This window comes from Triplophysa rosa, linkage group LG8 (genome assembly GCF_024868665.1).
Source record: "Triplophysa rosa linkage group LG8, Trosa_1v2, whole genome shotgun sequence".
Taxonomy (NCBI): domain Eukaryota; kingdom Metazoa; phylum Chordata; class Actinopteri; order Cypriniformes; family Nemacheilidae; genus Triplophysa; species Triplophysa rosa.
Window position 1 is genome coordinate 14,662,583 of NC_079897.1, and position 22,148 is coordinate 14,684,730.

Sequence of the window (22,148 nt, forward strand, 5' to 3'; positions counted from 1 at the left end):
GCCCCTCGGTCTCATGGGATTATGCCTTTATGGCAGAGGGCAGCAACAGATCAGGCCGGAAAAGAGTCTGGAATCCCAGAGACGGCCGCACAGGACTTTGAGGAGGAGGAGAGAAAATCCCCACGGCCCTTGTGTGTCGCTTTTTGTCTTTATCTCAGTGTCAGGCTGAGAGGGGATTGTTGTTGTGTGAGCTAAGAACTCAAACTCCATACCGCTCCCCTGATGGACATGTTAAGCCTGAAACTGCAGCCCTGCTGTCTCTGAGGATGAGGGCAGTAGTCTGTTTTTACAGTTTAGGTCTTGTATATTTCATCTGATATTGCTATTTTCCAATCCATGGACACGATCTTACTATTAGTTACTATTACTATTAGCTTTTGATGTTCTACACTTTTACTTTCCTATGTTAGGCACATGTAAATATTCTATGTTTTCATAAGTAAATAGCCTCTCATATGTTCAAGATAAGGTGATATGTACACTGTAAAGAAAGGCCCGTAAAAAAAAAAGACATTTTCTGGGAGCTTGTTTTTTCGCATAAAATGAGACGTTTCATGTTTTTCTTGTAAATTTGCAGTCTTTTTCTGTAAATTGACAGTTTTGTACCGTATTTTACTGTAAAAAAGTCTGTACAAAAATGGACATTTTCACAACAGGTTTTTGGTGTAAAATTAAGTTTTTCTTGTAAGTTTGCAGTCTTTTTCTGTAATTTGAGGGGTTTTACCGTATCACCATAAAATTATAGTTCTTTACATTATACATGAAAATCAGTAAAAAAATAATCAGTTTTTTACAGTGTACAGTATGTGAATGTTTCACCATCATAGCCATGAAGATTTCTGAACGACCCATTTGTCCAGCTTAAGTTCAGTACTCTAGAGCAGGGGTTTTCAAAGTTTAGGATGCCAAGGACCCCCAAATATGATTAACCTTTTGTGAGGGACCCCTTTTCTAAAATATATATCAATCTATATTTTTTTCTGTGTAAAGAAACATTTAAAATTTGTTAGATAAATAGTTAATAGGATATTATAAAGAGAACAACTTGTTTCTAAACTTAAATAGTTGGCAACAGTTTCACTTCGAGTCCGAAAACAGAAACTATAGTGAGAAAAACTCACTAGAAAGATTCAAATATAAACAATTCTGGAAACTATCCATAGCAAAAAAGCAGATAAACACTGTGGACTTTTATAGTTTTTTGCTTAATCTTTTTTCCTAGAAAATTCCTAGGGGACCCCTTGCAACCTTCTGGGGGTCCCCGGACCCCAGTTTGAAAACCCCTGCTCTAGAGCAGTGGTTCTCAACAGGGGGGCCCCAGCTGACTGGCATTGAAATGCATTATAAAACAACTAAAAACCAAGATATGTCTTATTATTTGTCCATTTTTGTATTGAACACTTTACTGGTTAATATCAGGCTCTGAAATATTTTATTGGGAAGACATTTTCAGTTTTTGTTCACTTACCTGACTATAGAAAACTATGCTTCAAAAGTATGCTTGTTCATCCAAAAATGAAAATTCTGTCTTACTCACCCTCAAGTTGTTCTAAATCTTTATAAATTTCTTTGTTCTGATGAAGACAGAGAAAGATTTGGAAGATTGTTTGTAACCAAACAGTTCTTGGCCACCATTGACTACCATAGTAGGGAAAATGAAATGGTAGTCAAAAGTGCCCCCAGAACTGTTTGCTTTCCTACATTCTTCAAGATATATTCTTCTGTGTTCAACAGAACAAAGACATTTATAAAGCAATTTTCTTTGTAGCCTATGGTAGTTAACTGTTCACTTCACATTGATATTTAAACCACCTGACCTGTATGGTGAAAACCTCTGGTAAAACCTTTTTTTAATCTTAAAATCGCCCATCTACACACAGTAGTTAATTTAACTCTATTCATAAAAACGTTTTTCATTCTTGTAAACCGCTCCCAATGTTGTTTCAGCAAAACAACACTTCATATGAACTCAGATACCACAAATCCCACCCAATAAATATGTTTTGACATTAATATAAGATGGATTCTTTGGACCATTGCTATCGACTGTACATAGACAAACAGATTTGTAGAGCATGAAGGATGTAGGTTCATATTTCCCAAAGCACCAGCAGAGCGAATGAAAGTCATAGAAGTGTTTGTGTGAAGGGTAGAGTTTGGCTAATGCTCTCGGCTGATCAATAATTCAGCCTGTTCTGTCAAACTCTTATATAGACTCTGTTGCAGATATATTGACAATTTTAAAAGATTCATTGCATGGATTTTCTCATTACATCTCTGAAGGCTAAACATTTTTAGACTATTAGACCACATTTTTATTGTGCACCTGAAAGTGCAAGTATTGCTTGATTTAAGTCAATTTATATACTAAAACATTTAGTAGTTCTTTAATTGTTTAACCACTTGTCTTTGTTAAATAAAACCGCTTCTTTATAGGAAACACTATATTTTAAATAATTAAACACTGTGTTGTCAAGGTTGAGAAGCTCTTTGTAATACTTTTGTTGGTTAAATATTTGCAAACAAATTGAATGTCCCAGTAAAATTCCAATTCCTATTTTTTCATGAAATATTTCAGTGTTTATTATAAATAGCTTACCAATGTATGTCATTCTCTTTTTAAAATTCATGTGCCCTCATAATCTTCAGTTAAAATCTGAAAATGCACTTCCGCCCGCTAGTGACTATCCATCTCAAATGACGTAAGTTAGACGGCATGGGTGGAGCATCCATTAACTCCTCCCCTTCAACTGTCAGTCTGCTGCCAGTTCCATTTCAAAATTCGACGGCTGTTTTTATACATCCAATCAAATCGCAGTGAAAAAACAAGCCACGCCCACTGTTTTTTTCTCATTTGAAATTCCGTTTCACTCGGAAATGTGTCAGAATACGGAAGTAAAAACGATCGGAGCTTCTGGTTCATGAGGACTTTAACAAACGTGACCAATTCAGTTGTTTAGTCTGATGTCACGCACCACCATATATGGAAGGTCATATACTGTTTCCGGGTCCAAACGCTCAATAAGATGCTATAGGCAAACAACAAAAAATGTTTATATACGCGCATGGCGAGCTGTAAAACTATCGGAAAATCACGATCCTAACCTTTATCTTCGTAACGAAATCCCACATGGCCAGTCAGTGATTCTTTTTTCATAATTTATTCAAATATTGATGTCGGAGATTCCGTAAGCCTGGGGACTGTAGTGTATACTGTGAGTTAATAAATGCTCCGCTTAAATATGCGATGTGAGTAAACAGTGCTCATTAAGCTGTAGCCCCGCTTGAAATGGAATTCCTTACATCACCACTTAACAACCGAATAGTTTTGATTCATGTAAAAAAAAAATGGAGATACGATGTTTCTGCCCGACAGCAACATTATGCTTATAGACAATTTTGAGATTATCTGCATTTATCAGTAAATGTTTTAGCTTGGCAGAAGCATTACTGCCACCTTGTATCAATTCCAAACATTTTCTTTTCTCTGTTTTAGTGAATCCAGTGTATAGTTTGTGTTAAGAATATGTTTGGTTTCTGCAATTATGTGTACACCTCTTTATAAAATTTGATTTTATATAACTGCATGTCGCCTGCTGTGTTTAATATGGAGTTCCTCAAATGCTGTTGCCAGTGTACTTATGTGCTTTCTCTTTGTGTTTGTGTCGTGTAGTTGGCGTGTAATGACAGTGAGGTGTACGAGGAGACCAGTTCCTGTGTGTCTCTGCTGGCTCAGCTGTATGGAGGAGAGGGAGCCGACCGCTTGCAGCCGGAGGAGCTGCTCAGCCTGGCACACGCATTACAGACACACACTGAACCCAGACAGCAGAAACTGCTGCTCCGAGTGCTCAAACGCATGGTGAGTGAATGCAAACACTGATCTGACACCAGTGCGATGGAGAAAACCACACCTGAGGTGTCTCAAATGAATGCGTTATAAAGAATTTATAATGTGTGACAGTAACAGAACTTGGTATATTTTTTATGTGTGTTATTACATTGTTGATGCACATCATGTTGTTTTTGAAGAACATGAGTAATTTGTTAAGCGGGAGGTTGAATATGAGGTCAAATCTTTATTTGAGCTGAACTTTCTATCAAAAATGATCATACAGATTTTTTCTTTTTTCTAATCATGGTTCTATAATAAAGTATCTGTGTGGTAAATTGAACCCTCTCTTAAATATTAGATAGGTTGTGTGGCAGGCCGTGAACTGTTCTTCCTGTGCGGTGTGGTCTTGTGGGTCATTGAGAGGTTGAGCTCATCCCCACAGGAGGCGGAGGGCAGCACCCATCCTCTCATGACTGTTGATATAGTCTCTCTCTTTCTCTCTCAATCCTCTCATCCGCATGTGATTACGGGGGACTGTCCAATATCAGCAAGCACACAATATAAATCATTTTATTGTTTACTCTCATTACGCAAGCATTGAGTTTGTGAAAGTCAGTGTGTCATTGATCATTTTTAATTATGATGGGTGAGACCAGAGAATGACTGAGAATTTAAAATTAGAGTCCCTGTCATTATTCATGTGTGCCACAATTTGGCACCATTATGATGAGCATTTATTTTATAATTAGCAATCTGGGAAGAATGGATTTACATAATCATGTATCATGTATGATTTTTATTTTCACGATACTACTAAAGTCAACATGAAATCAGATTGACCATGTTTATTTAATTTATGTTCCTGGTATTATCAGTTATTAGTGGATTTTTTTAAAGAAAAAAATTGTACTCAGTCTTTTATTAAAATATTATAAATTGCGTTAAATCTTAAACTATATTTTCTTCCCTTCCCTTACAACCACCAGTAATATACTACAGACCACTTTTTATTTATCATCCAATCAATTGCTTTAAATGATATGATTAACTTTTTCTGTTGAATATGCTTTTTCAATGGGATATTACTGATGTAAAATGGACTGCAAATGACATTTCCTGTTGGTTTTGACATTGACATTTATACTGCGTTCTTATAGGGTCTCATGATTAGGGAAATGATTATTTGATCCCCTACTGATTTTGTACTTTTGCCTGCTTACAAAGAAATGAAGAGACTGTCATTTTTATGGTAGGTTTATTTTAACTGATAGAAACCGAATATCAACCAAAAAATCAGGGGAAAAAAATTATATAAAGGTTATAAATTGATTTGCATTTCAGTCAGTGAAATAAGTATTTGATCCCATAACAACCAGCAAGAATTCTGGCTCCACAGATTGGTTATGTGCCTATATGGACCACAGATTAGTCCTGTCACTTTAAGAAAGGACTCCTAAGTCAGCTTGTTATGTATATAAAAGATGCCTGCCAACAGAATCTGTATCTTCCATTTCTACCTCTCCACCACCATGGTCCAGACCAAATAGGTTTTAAAGGATGTCAGGGACACGATTGGAGACCTGCACAAACCTTGAATAGGCTTCAGACAGAAGCTTGGTGAGAAGGAGACAACTGTTGGTGTGATTATTTGGAAATAGAAGAAATACTAAATAACTATCAAATGCCCTTGTTCTGGAGCTCCCTGCAAGATTTCCCCAATGGAGTAAAGATGATCATGAAAAAGGTTAAAGATCAGCCCAGAACTACACGGAAGAAGCTTGTTAATGATTTCAAGACAGTTGGGACCACAGTTAGCAAGCAAACCATTGGTCACACGCTATGCCACAATAGATTGAAATCCTGAAGCACCCGCAAGGTCCTCCTGCCCAAGAAGGCCCGCCTGGCTCATCTGAAGCTTGACAATGAACAGAGAAATGCTGACTATGACCCCAAGAACACCATCCCCACAGAGAAGCACAGTGTTGGAAACATTATGCTTTAGGGCTTTTATCTCTGCTATGGGTACAGGATGACTTCTCCGCATTGAGGGGCTGAGGGACAGGCCCATGTACCATAAAATCTTGGCCGAGAACCTTCTCCCCTTAGATCACTGAAGATGGGTCGTGGATGTGCCTTTAACATGACAAAGACCCAAAACATATTGCCAAGACAACCAAAGAGTGGCTTAAGGAGAAGCACATTAAATGTCCTAGCCAGTCTCTAGACCCTAGTCCTATAAAACATCTGTGAAGGAGGCGAAAACTCCAATTTGCTGAGCGACAGCCAAGAAACCTTAAAGATTGACAGAGGAGTGGACTAAATGTATCCTGACACATGTGCAAACCTGGTGACCAACTATCAGAAATATCTGACCTCTGTGTTTGCCAACAAGGGTTTCTCCACCAAGTACAGAGTTATGTTTTGCTCGGGGATCAAATACTTATTTCACTGACTGAAATGCAAATCAATTTATAACCTTTATATAAAATTTTTCCCCTGATTTTTTTTATATTCCGTCTCTATCAGTTAAAATAAACCTACCATAAAAATTATAGACCCTTCATTTCTTTGTAAGTAGGCAAACTTGCAAAATCATCAGGGGATCAAATAATTATTTCCCTCACTGTATATATTCTGTATAATATTTTTCTCCTTGAGCCTTGAAATGCATCATGGAAATGTGTTATCGCTTGTGTTTTTATTGCCAGTCTATTGGATACATTTGTTTGTGTGTGGGTAGGATTGAGTGCATATGTGGATGTAGAATATTATGGATAAGGTGTTGTTTGTGAATATATGGTGATTCTCTTAATGTGGTGGTTGGTTGCGTGTGCGTGCGCGTGCCTGTGTGTGCACGGTATTGTGTTCAAACCATCAGTGTTTGGATGACTTCATCTGTACTCAAACACTGCAGATATTTGGAGAGGAGCTGTTGGCTTTGACAGACTCCAGAGAGAAGAGAGTGACTTCATCAAAATAAATCATGCACACACACACACACACACACACACACACACACTCACACTGCCCAGCCATAAACTCATACTGACACTTCAGGACAATTCACTCATATGAAAGATACACAGAGGCTTGACGATAGTATTTTCACTTTGTTTGTTTTGTTGACATGGCATTCCATTTAACTTCAAATTAAAGTAAAAGAACAAGGGGCAACTTACCCCCCAAAATAAATCGTCTTTCATCACTCACCCTCTTGTCATTGCAAACCTGAATGACTTTCTTTATTATTTAGAACACAAATAAAGATATCTTTGAAGAATGCTGGTGACCAAACAACATTGACCCCCAGTTGACTTCCATTGTATGGGCACAAAACCACTGAGACATTTCTCAAAATATCTTGTGTTTCACACAAGACATATACTTGTACAGGTTTTGAATGACATGAGGGTGAATAAATGGCAGCTTTTTTCATTACGCAATGAAAGTTTCCATGATTTCAATGAAAAGTTCAGATCTGGATAGTCATGGGAATTTAAAGTCTTAAGCTATGCAAAATCATAGACCATAGTAAACACATATTTTTCAAGTTATGCAAACACTAAAATAAGTCACCAGCTAAAAATTGTTCTTTGGGAATGCTATGTATATTGATTTTGGCTTTAAATCTTTCTTCCAGTTGTTTTGGATTGGACTCGGGAATCATTTGGCGAGGAAGTATCGGTTATAGTCTGTGTATTGATTTACCTTTATCGATATCAATACAGTGAAAACAGTTTAGTCCCTCCGGACAAGAACCAGATCAGTTTCTCATAGTGTCACCAAACCTTTCATAGATTCCAATATAATAAGAATCCAAAGAGAGAAATACTTCACAGTTAAAGATGTGTTTGTGTAGATCTCAGCCTGCCGAATGAAGGAAATGATTTCTGCTTTTGTTATGTGTGTGTGTTTGTAATCGAGCGCTCTGTGTTGTCGGTCGAAGGCATTGAAACAGATCTTGTATATCATTGAGACTTTTAAACTGGAGCTGTAGCCCAGGGGCTGATATCTCATCACACATTCCTCTCTCACACGATCAAATGCGTATCCGCTGAGGTCACACACCTTGAATGTGACGTGATCTGTGTGTGTGATCTCTAGGGGACAGAAATATGTCTGGCTAATATCAGCACATTGTACACTTTGTCTTAAAATAGAAACCAATTTCAACATTAAAAAACATTTTTAATGAATCAGACCATATTTGAAAAAGACATTTCAAGGCTTAAACTGTGCTAGTGATGCAGAGAGCTGCATTTCAGCATCTGTGACACCCATCTACTTTCTCCTCTCTCTCTGCGTCATCCCCGTGTGATCCCTGTATACCATTTCTGATTTCATCATTCGAGCGTAAGTATAATTTGTGTATGTTTCAGCATCTCATGCTTTTGTTGACGCCGCACCTTGACTCCATTGATCATCCACCTCTGCTTCTCTCCAGGATCTTCTCCCTCCATCAAGAGCTATTATAGGCCTCATTAGTGTCAACAAGCCAGATCACAACACTTCTCCTGTTTTAACTCTTTCATCTGACTCTTGCTGTCTCCACCTGTCTCTGTCGCTTTCACTGCTTTACATAGTGATGTGAGTAATCCTTTCTGCTTTTTTAGTAGAAACGTTTTAAAGAGGACAGTGTGTATGCATCGAAACCTATTTTGTGTCACGTGATTAACAAAGCATGACATTGACTGTGCTTGCTCTATTGACTGGACAGCATGCTTACATGCTAGTCTTCATCATTCTCAATCTGAGCAGAATGCAGGTTGTGGCCCGGGTGGTTGTGGTCGAGTAGTCAACATATGAATCAGCCGACTGCTCTGGATGAGAAAGAGGGCGATGGCGCATCATCGGAATTATTTTTTTTTAGAGATACACCGATAGCTGATTATTCAGAGTGATATCTACCGCTTACCGATTCTGAAGATTCAATTAATATTTATTAAGTGATAGTTCTCCCAAAAATGAAGTTCTGTCATCATTTACTCACCCTCTTGTCATTTCAAACCTTTTATGACTTTCTTTCTTCCGCAAAACACAAAAGAGGATATTTTGAAGAATGTTGTTAACCAGCCCCCATTCACAGGCATTGGTCCATACTAGTGTTGTCAAAAGTACCGGTACTTCGGGTCCAAGTCGGTACCTAAAAATAAAAAAGTTGTCGGTACCTAATTTTCACAAGACCCGGTAGTACCGACGTACCGGGTCAACCGGGTACTGATGCTCTGTCTGACAGGTTGTTAGTCGGAAACTTTTTATAGACGCAATAAGACGTGATGAGCGGATAAGCGCGGCTCCGATCCACAAGAGATGCGCACAGAAATACTTCAGATTCAAGTCATATCACGAAGAAAACGAACAGAGTTTTGTGGTGAAACGAGGAAGCATCCGGATTTAAGTTAACAAGTTCAAGCGGTAAGTTTCAAATTATGTTCGCGTTTGCATTATGAATGTTGTAGCATATGTTAAGTTAAAGGTTACGTTAAAACAAACGTCCCTGTTTGCGTGTTAATTTGTTAGCGCCAATGCTAGTCAAGTGTACTTATTAACCATTTAATGCTTTTATAACTGTAATGGAGTAAAATTAATGGGAGGACAGGGTGGGGTTTACAGTACCTAGTATTTTATTTAGGCCTGCAATCTATGTGCTAGAAAACTATCATACTAACTGCATGACTAGCAATGTGTATGTCTTGGATAGATAACTCTATTAGGTTTAAAAAGCCACATTTAAACTAAAGAAAAATATATCTGTTGCATTTATTATTTTAATATACAGTTACCTTAATGCAAGTAATCTTGTGTAAATGCAGTATAAAAACTGAGGTTTGTTTTAATATTGCATATGCATGTTTGTTCAGTCAGTTGACTTACTGAAGTTTATTCTATTTGTCTTCTACAGCAGCAGACTGAGGAGGATGTTCATCAGCATGAAAGACCCCAGTGAGCACACAACAGTTTCAGCAACAATTAACTTATACTTCATGTATACAAAATGGCATTGCTTTCTATACATTTATATTAACAATGAGCTTTATTCATAAAATTGTGTTTCAATTAGCATGTATTTGTGTTTTGCTTTGGTACCGAAATTGGTACCGAGAACCGTGGAATTTTACTGGTATTGGTACCGACTACTGAAATTTTGGTACCGTGACAACACTAGTCCATACAATAGAAGTGAATTGAGGCCAGTGCTTTTCGGTTACCAACTTTCTTCAGAATATCTTCTTTTGTGTTCTGCAGAAGAAAGAAAGTCAGGTTTGAAATGACAAGACGGTGAGTAAATGATGACAGAATTTTCAATTCTGGGTGAATATCCCTTACTTGAACATCAAACTGGTGATGATTCTTAACATTTTCTATATACAGAGCACAAATTCATTGCATTAACAGGAAACGGTATGAAAAATTACTTTTAGCGACCGATACCGATTATTGCCCCGATACATCGTTGCATGTCTACCATCTTTTAAATGGTTAGTCTAAGGTGCAAGACATCTTTGACTATTGCTCTACTGTATATCATTAACTATTTCGAGTATTACAAGGTTTCGCCCAAAATACCACTATAACCAATCATTGCAATCCAAACTAATCATTGGTTAACTACTTTTTTTAAATCAATTCTTGAAGTCACTCGGTTATCCAATATTAATTATTTGATTTGATGTCACTCAAATGCACTTCAAGGGATACCAAAATGAAAATTCTGTCATCGTTTACTCACCTTCGAGTTATTCAAAATCTGTACAAAGCTCTTTGTTCTGATGAACACAGAGAAAGATATTTGGAAGAATGCTTATAACCAAACAGATCTTGCCCCCCATTGACTCACATAGTTGGAAAAATTACTTTGTTTTTTTTGTTCTGTTGAACACAAAAGAAGATATTTTGAAGAATGTAGGAAAGCAAACAGTTCTGGGGCACTTTTGACTACCATTGTATTTTTCCTACTATGGTGGTCAATGGGGGGGCAAAATCTGTTCGGTTATAAGCGTTCTTCCAATTGAAATACAGCTTGGATATGTGATCGATTTTTAACATTATGCATGTGATTAAAGCAAGAAATGACGGTTTGAGCTTCACACGAGATGCTGATAGTACAGTGGTCATTCTAAGCAGTATGTGCTCATACTCTTCTCATTTCTATTTGTTTTTAAATCAGATGTGATGCCAGCACTAATGTGGCTGCCAATTATTATCCACGGTCTGAAATAAAGGGATCCGAATCCATAATGAGGGCGCACCAGGATGCACAACAAGAAATTGGACTTTACTTATGGTATTTAATGGGATAAATGAAAATGCAGCACACAAGACGTTCCTATTTGGGCAGTAGTAGATTTCTCAACGGACCCTAGATATGAGGTCATTTTCTCCATACATTTTTTCCAAAGGTTTGTGCGAGTGAAAATTCATCAGTGTTTGATTCGTCCGGGATTGAAATCACAAAGTACTCCTGCGAAACAAATTTACCTAACTTGTTCAGGGAATACTGTTCCCATCCAAATAGGATTTAGGCTGGAACCGGTCTGTCTCGAGTTCGTCGGCATGTGGCAAAGACTTTTGACTGATTTTCCAGACATGGGGGGGAAAGTAGCCTTGGGGATTTGTGTTTGTGCATATGCATTCGCTGAAGCATGTCTGTTGTTTGTGTATTTGATTCATGACTTGCTGTCCCTGTCCTAATTACACACGCGCTCCATCACCGAAGCGCTAATGGAACGAAATGACCTGGTCACATTACTGCCCTCATCTGCTGTCTGCCTGCCAACACTACTGGAGATAAATCACCCCGTCGGGCGTTTCTTTCACACACACAATGCTCGTATTTCTCTGATGTGCTGCTGTATGTGTGGTATTATATTGTCATGTCTGATTCTACCTAATGATTCAGTCTCTAGAGAATACTGTTGTGCTGTGATGTGTGTCGAGCATGAGTAATTAGCTTCCTTCTCACACGCAAACTATGCTGTTTGTTTCTTCATAACCCTTTGCGGTTTGATATCGCAGCTTTATTTGTGAGTTTGATTCTTTTAATTTAAACTTCCCTGACTCCCTGCATTAAAACCAATTAGTTTCATTGAGCTCAAAGTGCTGATATGTGGTGGTTGCTGAGGTAATAATGCCTGTTATTCTTTTGTGCTGTCCACATCAGTGATGCCTCAAATTGTGCAGCTTGTTACATTTACATTTAGTCATTTAGCAGACGCTTTTATCCAAAGCGACTTACAGATGAGGGAAACAATGGAAGCAATTGGAACAACATAAGGACAACAAAAAGCATAAGTGCAATAAAAGAAAATTGGTCTCACATAGCCTATCACAGTGTACAGAGCTTTAGTGTACAAAGTTTTTTTTTTTTAAGAGTAGGAAAGAGATAGAAGTCAGAACTGATCAGTCAGGTGTTGACGGAAGAGATGTGTTTTCAGACAGTTCTTAAAGATGGCTACAGAATCTGCTGATCTTGTAGCAGCGGGCAGGTCATTCCATAAATGTGGAACCAATCCCGAGAAGGTACGTGAGAGAGATTTGTTTACCTTTTTGGGATGGCACCACAAGACGTTGTTCGTTTGCAGAGCGTAAAGATCTGGCGGGTATATAAGTCTGCATTAGCGAGTGAAGGTAAGAGGTAAGGGGGTGCCAAATCAGTGGTGGTCTTGTAGGCCAGGAACAGAGTCTTGAATTTGATTCGAGCGACTATAGGGAGCCAATGTAACTTAGTGAAGAGAGGAGTGATGTGCGCTCTCTTCGGTTCATTGAAGACCACTCTTGCCGCTGCATTCTGGATCATCTATAGAGGTTTGGTTGTGCAAGCTGGAAGTCCAGCCAGTAGCGCATTGCAGTATTTCAGTCTGGACAGAACAAGAGCCTGGACTAGGACTTGCGTAGCATGCTGGGAAAGGTCTAATTTTCCTAATATTGTAGAGGATGAATCTACAGGACCGGGTGGTGCTGGCAACATGATCAGTGAAGTTAAGCCGATCGTCGATCACCACTGCCAGGTTTCTGGCCGTTCTGGAAGATGTGATGGTTGATGAGCCCAGTTGAATGGAGAAGTTTTGATAACTCTTTGTGTCGGCCGGGATTACAAGCAGTTCTGTTTTAGCAAGGTTCAGCTGCAGGTGATGGTCGTTCATCCAGAGCGCGATGTCAGCTGGCATGCTGAAATGCATGCAGAAACAGTCGGATCGTCAGGCTGAAATGACAGGTGGAGTTGTGTATCATCCGCATAGCAGTGATAGGAAAAGCCATGTTTCCGAATGACAGAGCCTAGGGATGTCATGTATATAGAAAATTGCAACGGACCAAGCACTGAGCCCTGAGGCACCCCTTTGTTGAGATGTTGGGACTCAGAGACCTCTCCTCTCCAGGATACTCTAAATGACCTACCAGTGAGGTAAGACCTGAACCATTGTAGCACCACTCCAGAGACACCCATAGCCTTGAGGGTCGACAGGAGTATGTGGTGGTTAACAGTGTCAAATACAGCAGACAGATCCAGTAGGATAAGTACAGATGAGTTAGAGGCGGCTCTTTCCAGTCTCAGGGCTTCAATGACTGAGAGCAGCGCAGTCTCAGTGGAATGACCACTCTTGAAACTAGACTGGTTGCTGTCCAGGAGGTTGTTCTGGGTGAGAAAGGATGAGAGCTGGTTACATACCACCCGTTCAAGAGTTTTAGCCATGAAGGGGAGACCTAACTTCTCCAGACACTACACATGCACTACTTGGGAGACATCATCTTGAGATAGGAGAGAGAAAGAGGGGAACGAGCATGTGTCGGGGTTTTGGGCGTGAACAAGAGGCGGCGGCAAAGGGAACTGACTGCTGATGGTGGTCGTTTTCTTCACGTAGAAAGACGCAAAATCATCAGCTTTTAAGTCAGATGGAGGTGAGGGGGCAGGCGGGCAAAGAAGAGCAGTGAAGGTTTTAAAGAGAGTGCGAGAGTCAGGCGAGTCCTTAATTTTAGTGTGGTAGTACTGGGTTTTGCAGAGGAGACATCAGCAGAGAAAGAAAAGAGGAGAGACTGATTGAGACCGAGGTCAGCGGGTTCTTTAGATTTGCGCCACTTTCTCTCAGCAGACCTGAGCGTGGCGCGATGTTCACGGAGAACATCAGATAACCAGGGGGCAGAAGGGGATGCACAAGATGGCCTAGATGTTAGAGGGCATGGGTTGTCTAAGCAGGAGGTTAGTGTGGAGCAAAGAGTGTCAGTGGCACTGTTAGTATCCAAGAGAGAGAGCTGTTCAGAGGGAGGGAGCGTGGCAGAGACCGCAGAGGATAAGCGGGAGGGAGAAAGTGATCGTAGGTTGTGCCGGAATGTGACCAGTGGGGAAGCATGTGTAGTGTCTGGAGAAGTTAGGTCGAGATCAAGAGTGATGAGGAAATGATCCGACGCATGCAGCGGGGTGACCTGGGAGTGATGAGTGGAGCAGTGTCGTGTGTAGATAAGATCAAGTTGATTACCAGACTTATGGGTTGCTGAAGTGGGAACTTGCTTGAGGTCAAACAACGCAGTCAGGTTGTTGAAGTTGGCAGCCTGCGGTTTTTCAAGGTGGATGTTGAAGTCTCCAAGTACCACCAGAGGAGTATCATCCTCGGGGAAGGATGACAGAAGGGTATCCAACTCCTCCAAGAAATGTCCAAGCTGACCTGGGGGACGATAGATAACCACAGCATGAGTTTTAACAGGGTGGATGATAGTAACAGCATGTGACTCGAAGGAGGTGTTGTCACACGAGGGTGCCAGCTGTTTGAATTTCCAGTCATTGGGGATAAGTAGACCTGTTCCTCCACCCCTTCCTGATATGCGTGGGCTGTGTGAGAAAGTGTAGTTATTTGAGAGAGCAGCCGGTGTGGCAGTGTCCTCTGGATTGATCCAGGTTTCAGTAAGTGCTAAAAGAGAAAGACCAGAGTGTTTAGCAATAGCTGTGATGAAATCTGCTTTGTTTATAGCAGATTGGCAGTTCCATAAACCAATGGGAAATGTAATTGAGGTAGTTGTGGACGTTGAAAGAGTGTGCAGATTATTAGCATTAGCATTGTGTGGCCTTCTACGTGATACCGGTGATTTACGCGTTGTAGTAACAGTAGGGATTTGAAAACACATATTCAAAAGCGGGGAATAAGAAATATACAAGACAAATAACGAGAGAATAAATATAAGTGCAAAAAGTTAATACTGAAGTGCCTTGTCTGTGTGCTTGCTTGGTGGAGTTGCACAGGTAGCGTCGATGGTCTTTACGCTCCTCAGTCTTCACGCGGTGAGGGCTGCACGCAGTGGTAAATCGCACTTAAATACCCGTCTGAATCACGCAATTGAATTCAGCAGGACACGCCTTCAAAATCTCACAATAACAAGTGAAACCAGCACGAGAACAAACGCGACTTCAACACGTGACACGGCAGAGGTAAACAAAGCTACGACACTGCGCTTAAACTCAGTAAGACAATATTAATCAATTACACTTACGCGCTTCTGTGGACGTCTGCTGTAAAATGCTTCTCCTGCTGTAAAATGCTTCTCTTGTTAAGGAGAGATTTACCGAAAAGAGAAACTCACTCTCACACCATACTAGACGTTCTTTAGTTGAATAAGTAATTGGTAGGTTATCTATTCCATTAATGCTATCGTACAATACCGTATTAAAGAATTTTGTTTCCATCTTTTTAGGGCCGTTTTTTTGTTCCGAAATGACTGTACACCTGTGTACAAGTCATTCGATGAGTCTTTTACTCAAAGGTGTTCAGCTGGATTCAGGTCTGGGACCAGTCAAGTTCTTCCACACTAGACTGAATCAATCATTTCTTTTTAAAACTTGCTTTGTGCACAGGGACATTGTCATGTTGGAATACAAAAGGGCCCTGCCCAAACTGTTGCAATACAACTAGAAGCGTACCATTGTCCAGAATATCATTATATGCTGTAGCATTAAGATTTGTGTTCACAGTAATGAGTAAAGTACTCAAACCTGTTCATTAGAAGGGGCGTCTCAATACTTTTGTCCGTATAGTTTATAAACTCTCAATTGGAGGGTTATTTTTTCTGAAACGAAATGATAGAATTAATATTTTAAGCATATTTAGTGAGATTGAAACTGGTAAGAGCGCTTATTCAAATATGGTGACACACTGATATTTCATTGGCTCTCATTTGTCTTGTGACTTAATTATTAGTTGTGCAGAAACCGTTTCAAGTGATCTATTTCAGCCATTTCAAATAGCAAGTTATCTATTTTAACTATTTCAAGTTATCTATTTTAACTGTTTCAAGATTTCAAGTTATCTATTTTAACTATTTCAAGATTTCAAGTTATCTATTTCAGCCATTTCAAGATTTCAAGTGATCTATTTTAACTTTCAAAATTTCAAGTCATCTATTTTAACTATTTCAAGATTTCAAGTTTTTTGTTTGAATTATTTCAAGATTTCAAGTGATCTATTTCAGCCATTTCAAGAGATCTATTTCAAGATTTCAAGTTATCCATTTTAACTTTCAAAATTTCAAGTGATCTATTTCAGCCATTTCAAGATTTCAAGCGATCTATTTTAACTTTCAAAATTTCAAGTCATCTATTTTAACTATTTCAAGATTTCAAGTTATCTATTTCAGCCATTTCAAGATTTCAAGTGATCTATTTTAACTTTCAAAATTTCAAGTGATCTATTTTAACCATTTCAAGATTTCAAGTGATCTATTTCAGCCATTTCAAGCGATCTATTTTAACTTGCAAAATTTCAAGTGATCTATTTTAACCATTTCAAGATTTCAAGTTTTCTATTTTAACTATTTCAAGATTTCAAGTGATCTATTTCAGCCATTTCAAGATTTCAAGTTATCTATTTTAACTATTTCAAGTGATCTATTTCAGCCATTTCAAGATTTTAAGTTATCTTTTTCAGCCATTTCAAGATTTCAATTTATCCATGTTTCGCCGTGTTTGATTTGGTTTCAGTTTCCTGAATATTCAACATTTTCATACATACACCAAACGTTTTGCTTTATAAGACATTTTTAACCCTTCAGAGAAGTTTATGCATGTGTGTTTTTGGAGATTTCATATTTTGGAATCTAAATCTGTATATAAAGTATATACAATTTTCATATTTTTATAAAAAACACTGTTTGCAGTCAACATTAAGATGTTGCGTAAATTATGAGAGATTTATTTTTTGATGATTTTTTTATCATTTCATTTTTGGTAAACTATACCTTTAATAATAGATGCACTGTAACTTCTAGGCGTTCATACAAATCCCATAAAGACTCATGTAGATGAACGAACATGATATAAACTTGCCGGTTGTTTTTTTACTTCTTGGGTGAGGTCTGCCAGCCACCCTAACCACCATAATATAATGTTACAAACCACATTGGTAACTGCATAGCAACCGGGAACCATCCACAACTTTGTGATGGCAACATGTGCAATACTTTTTTCAGATAATGTAAAACAAGTTCAGCTGTGCTATACAATTCGTATGGTGTTCGTGTGGGCAGCATTAGCTTGAGTCCAGCACGCATCATCTCAACATCCGTTTTCTCACCTCCCCCCAAATGTATCTATCTCATCCTGTCAATAAAAAGTTCCAAAAGGGCCAAAAGCACAACATGATTCTCATCATTATGATTTTCGCTCCCCCGCCGCGGCGATCCCTCACCCGGACCGCGAGGACACGAGTGTGACTGCTGTTCTACATTCTCCATCAGTTCGGCATGCGGCGGTGACAATGAAAGTGGCGAATGAGGAGACAGCGAGAGGCAGGGAAGGGACAGAGGTAGTGAGACATTCCCTGAGATACACATCACACGCTGCTCTCAGGGTAGCAGAATGTGGCAGTGTGTATCGAGCGCATGAATAATGTAGAGGAAGGAGCAGGACAGTGGTGCTAGCAGACGCTCGCTCATACACAAACACAGGCGCACTTTTGCACTGCAAGCTCCCACTCCTGGGACTCGGAGGCGTGCTCATTAGCTGTGCTGCGGCCACCCCTGCAGACTGAAGCCCCTCACAGCGTGACAGTAGCACAATGGCCTCGTCGCTCAGCCCAGCTGCGGCATGAAAGAGTATTGACCCAGGTACGGCGCCTCGGGCCACCGGCCTACACTTACAAGCGTGCATTTGCACACTCCTCCATGGGCAAAACTTGTTTTCCAGAGATGAACCATCATGGCTGGGTATGGCGCTGCTGGCCACAGACGAAGGTGTGAGCTGAATTGACAATGAGGAGGGGAACGGGAAGGGGGAGTGACTTTGCTGTGAATGACATGATGTGGTCCAATTCTTGTCATCGTAAAGGGTAGTTAACCTTACCTCATAATGAAAATTCTTTCTTTATTTACTCATTCTCATTGAGTCATTCCAAACCCGTATAACTTGCTTTCTTCTGAGGAACACAAAAGGAAATTTTGAAGAACGTTGGGAACCAAACAACATTGGCCACCATTGACTTCCATTGTATGGACAGAAAACCACTGAGACATTCCTCAAAATATTGTCTTTAGTGTTACACGGAAGAAAGAGTCATATACAGGTTTTGAACAACATGAGGTGAATAAATGATTACTTAATTTTTATTTTGAGATGAACTATCCTTTTAAAACCAGACCATTTCCATACCGTCAATGGAGTTCACATCTGCCTGTGGATCAGCATTTGCATACCTCAAAACTCTTGTATAAGTCTGTGTTTTCACTCCCATCCTCTGAGGTGTTGAAAGTCACTAACTGGAACTTTCACGTGTTTTCTGTCTCTTGGTGATGGTACAAGCTTCCACCCTCCACGCGTTCTGCTGAGACTATCACATCTTACAAGAAACTGCTGAAGTCGTAGCTCTTCCATGACTTCTTAACCATCTCATAACTATGTAAACAAAGGCACTTTTCTATTCCCTAAAAAACTTTCCACTTCTCTGCACTTGTACTACTCTTATTTGCTCGTACACCAGCAGTTTTGCAGCTCTGGTGAAGGTGTTACCTTCCTTACAATCTATTATTGTGTATTTGCCTGATTTGTAAGTTGCTTTATAAGTCATCTTTACATTTATGCATGCAATCTATAAAATAGATACCTGGTAGATATTTTTTCTCAGATGTTGCTCTTTTCCAGTTCTCAGTTGGGCTTTAAGTATGAACTTAAACAAATGAGACCATTGTTAAATTACATGAAGAGTATGGAGGTGTAACATGAATGTAGATTGTATAGGTTAAATTATTTGAATTTGGGTAAATCTGACGAGAAGTGTTTGAGTCTTTTTAACTTGATGACAAATTAAGCAAATCCAAGCTCTGTTTGTGAGACTTTGGTGTATTCTTCAAGTCATTCGTGAGACATTAGTGAGATTTCTGGGTCTTTTTTCTCCGGAAGACGCAGGAGACTTGAACAAAAGTTTCCATTTACTCTCCTTAATATCATTGATGTCTTATGAGATCTGTGATGTTCTTTCTCATGTGTAATAGATGAAGCAGCTAAATAAAGTTTAAATGTAAAACATGAAGCCCAGATATTTCTCCAGTAATTGGTCGTGATGTTACCAGCAATTGTTACTCGCCGCTGACCTTGTCCTAGATTGATTTTATTGGTTAGCGCACTGTCAATGTCACATTGTATTTCCGCCTCCACAGCACCCATTCTTACTGTATTTGTCTCCTCTGTCTCTTTCTGTTGTCTTTATCTGTCCTCTATCATTGCCATCTGCTCTGCATTGTGTCTGCAATAAAACAATGCTCCTCATCTCTCTAGTTATCGCTGTAGATCTGTGTTATCTCACACAATTATCGGCTCCAGAAACAGCTCGTGCGTTGGGATTTAAGTGCTGGAGTGCTGCATACCACACACTTGCAGAAAAGTTTTGCCCGGGGTTGAACTAGACGCCAACTCAGGTGTGCGAGCCTTTGCCTACAATTTGGTCTTAGTCTTGCATCTTAAAACCAGGAAAAATACTAAAGATTCTTATTTCACTGCCAGGAACAGCAGAATCTATCCTCAGTGAGGACAAAGACAATCTTTGTTCGGGTTTTAAAGCAACACTTAAAATAATGTCTCTAAAATTATTTCAGTGGTAGAACAACTCTTAACCAGACGAATTCTACTGCCGCTGCTGCCTAAGCAGTCTCATAGCGGTTAGAAGCACACTCTGTAAGTTTTGTGTTCGGGTCGGTACATACAGCCCCGCCCATCCCCTGCCTGCGGAATAAGGCGAGATGGTTTCCAAATGACGTTTCTGCATTTGCCGGTTCCATCAGCTTAGTCAATAAATTAACGCATTGCGCTGCCCACGGGGAAGCTTATACAGCGACATTATTTACGACACTGTTAACAGACAATTGCACTTATCAACCACATGGGGGAGCCGTGAGCAAAATTTCTGTAGTGTTGCTTTAACACCAAGGACAATGTCAAGTTTTTTGATTATTTATCATGAACTCTTAAACTACTTTTATTTGCGCTGCTTTTGGTAGATTGCGTTGGTCATTATGGGAATGAGATATTGCGCTTTTTAATGCTAGTATGTCACCTGCAGAAATGTTCACTCTCATCTGCAGTTGTATAAATTTCTCCCTAGTGTTTATTTCTTCCTTTAAAGCTCTGAATTTGTTGAATTGAAATAGGATTTTAAATCCAGATTCACTCTCAAGACTCTAGCACCTCTGTCACAAGGTGCCAGACTCCTGACATATTCTACACCCATCTCTTCAATCATCACTTTTTCCTTCTGCTTCATGCCATCCTGCATCTTACAACAGTGATGAATCGAGACGGGTCGACACAGGCGTCGTCTTCAGAATTTCCAATCAGATGAAAGACTGATGAACTGAAACCGGTTTGATGCAGGACTCAGCCGGACGAGCTTGTTTTATGAATCCGACAGCTTTCACCACCAATGCGAACACATTATATTTATGCAAATTATGCAAATAATTTGCATTGTTCTTCTTTTTCGGAGTTACAGAGAGCACTTATTCACACGCGAGTGGGCAAGTGACAAAGGGTTTCAATTAAAGCATGGAAAACCAAGCTCGCTCGTCCCTCTCTCACCCCGGCCATCAACAAAGGCTTTTAATTAGTATTCATTAATTGCGGCACTGTCAAATCGACTCGTGCTTATTTTTATCAAGCCATCAAAGACCTCACTAATAGCCTCATAATATCACAAACAGATCCGGCACACGATGAAGGGCTTTTCAAGGAACAGTACAAAGGCTAAACAGGAAGAGGGCTCCATTTCACACCCGGAGCGCTCAAACCATGGGGTCAGGATAGGTACTGCATGCTTCAAGTGCTGTGTTTTAATAGGAGAGCGGAGAGGCGCTGTTTGTGAGTCATGGCTGATCTGAGTTGTATGTGGGGATAGGTGATGGTAGGTTTACTTGTATGCGAAAGCTTTTCTTTATAGATCTTTATACATTTTGAGTGTTTCATCAAGATCTTTCGGGATAAAAGCATGTTTGCAGAGCAGCGTGTATGAGTCACAATCAAATCACATTAAGGTTCGCACATCTCCCAGGTGCTTCTGTACAAGTACACCTTCAGGCTTAATGAAGACATCAACAGTGTTATAAATGTCATCTAGTTCATTAAATGTCATCAAACCTTCAGAGACAGCAGACAGTATGTGTTCAGTACTTCTTTACAACCAACACGAGCAATCAAACTTCTGTTGCTGTTGGTTTAAGCAGTAATAATTGTAATGCTCGACTTTGTAACTGCATAGCAACACCCTGGCAACCATGCTAGCATCATGACTACAAGTTTACGCAGGTGGAAAATCTATCTAAAATCTATTTTATTGAGTTTATGCTTGAACTTGACGATCTCTGAAGAAGCACGCTATTAACATCCGAGTCTGCTTCTTTGCCCGCTGCCCTCATCTCTTCTGCTGGGTTCTTTGTACACTGTGAGAATTGGGGTCAGACTGAAGAAACTTAATGTAATTGAATGTTCCCTTTGAGTCGTCACGATTCATTCTGCTGTACTGTCCTCTGTACTTTATGTAGCACTTAAAAGAGAGAGATGCTCTGAGAGAAAAGTCTACAAAAGTGCTACAAGGTTCAATTCTTTGCTCTCAACCATGTTTACCTGAAGTTAAAGCCTGATCTGACGGGAATTCCTAACTGTTTTTTGAGGCGGCTAATTAGTATGACTTCGTATGATGTGAATCGTGGAAAAACATATGATTATTAGAAAAAGCAATACTGAAGCCCCTCCCCTAACTCAACCCCTAAACCTAACCGTCACCGGTGCGAAAGCAAATCATACAAAAATGTATGAATGAGACCTTCAAATTTATAAGCATTATACGTACCTTAT

General features: G+C 39.6%; 1 protein-coding gene across 2 annotated transcripts in view; it reads left to right on the top strand.

Moving 5' to 3' along the window:
* ulk4 (unc-51 like kinase 4) overlaps window positions 1–22,148 on the top strand; it is a 179,056-nt gene that overhangs the window by 142,208 nt on the left and 14,700 nt on the right. For both annotated transcript variants that reach the window (XM_057339463.1, XM_057339465.1), the window contains one exon: window positions 3,674–3,859. In XM_057339463.1, coding sequence (XP_057195446.1) covers window positions 3,674–3,859 — 186 coding nt within the window. The remainder of the gene's footprint in view (window positions 1–3,673; window positions 3,860–22,148) is intronic.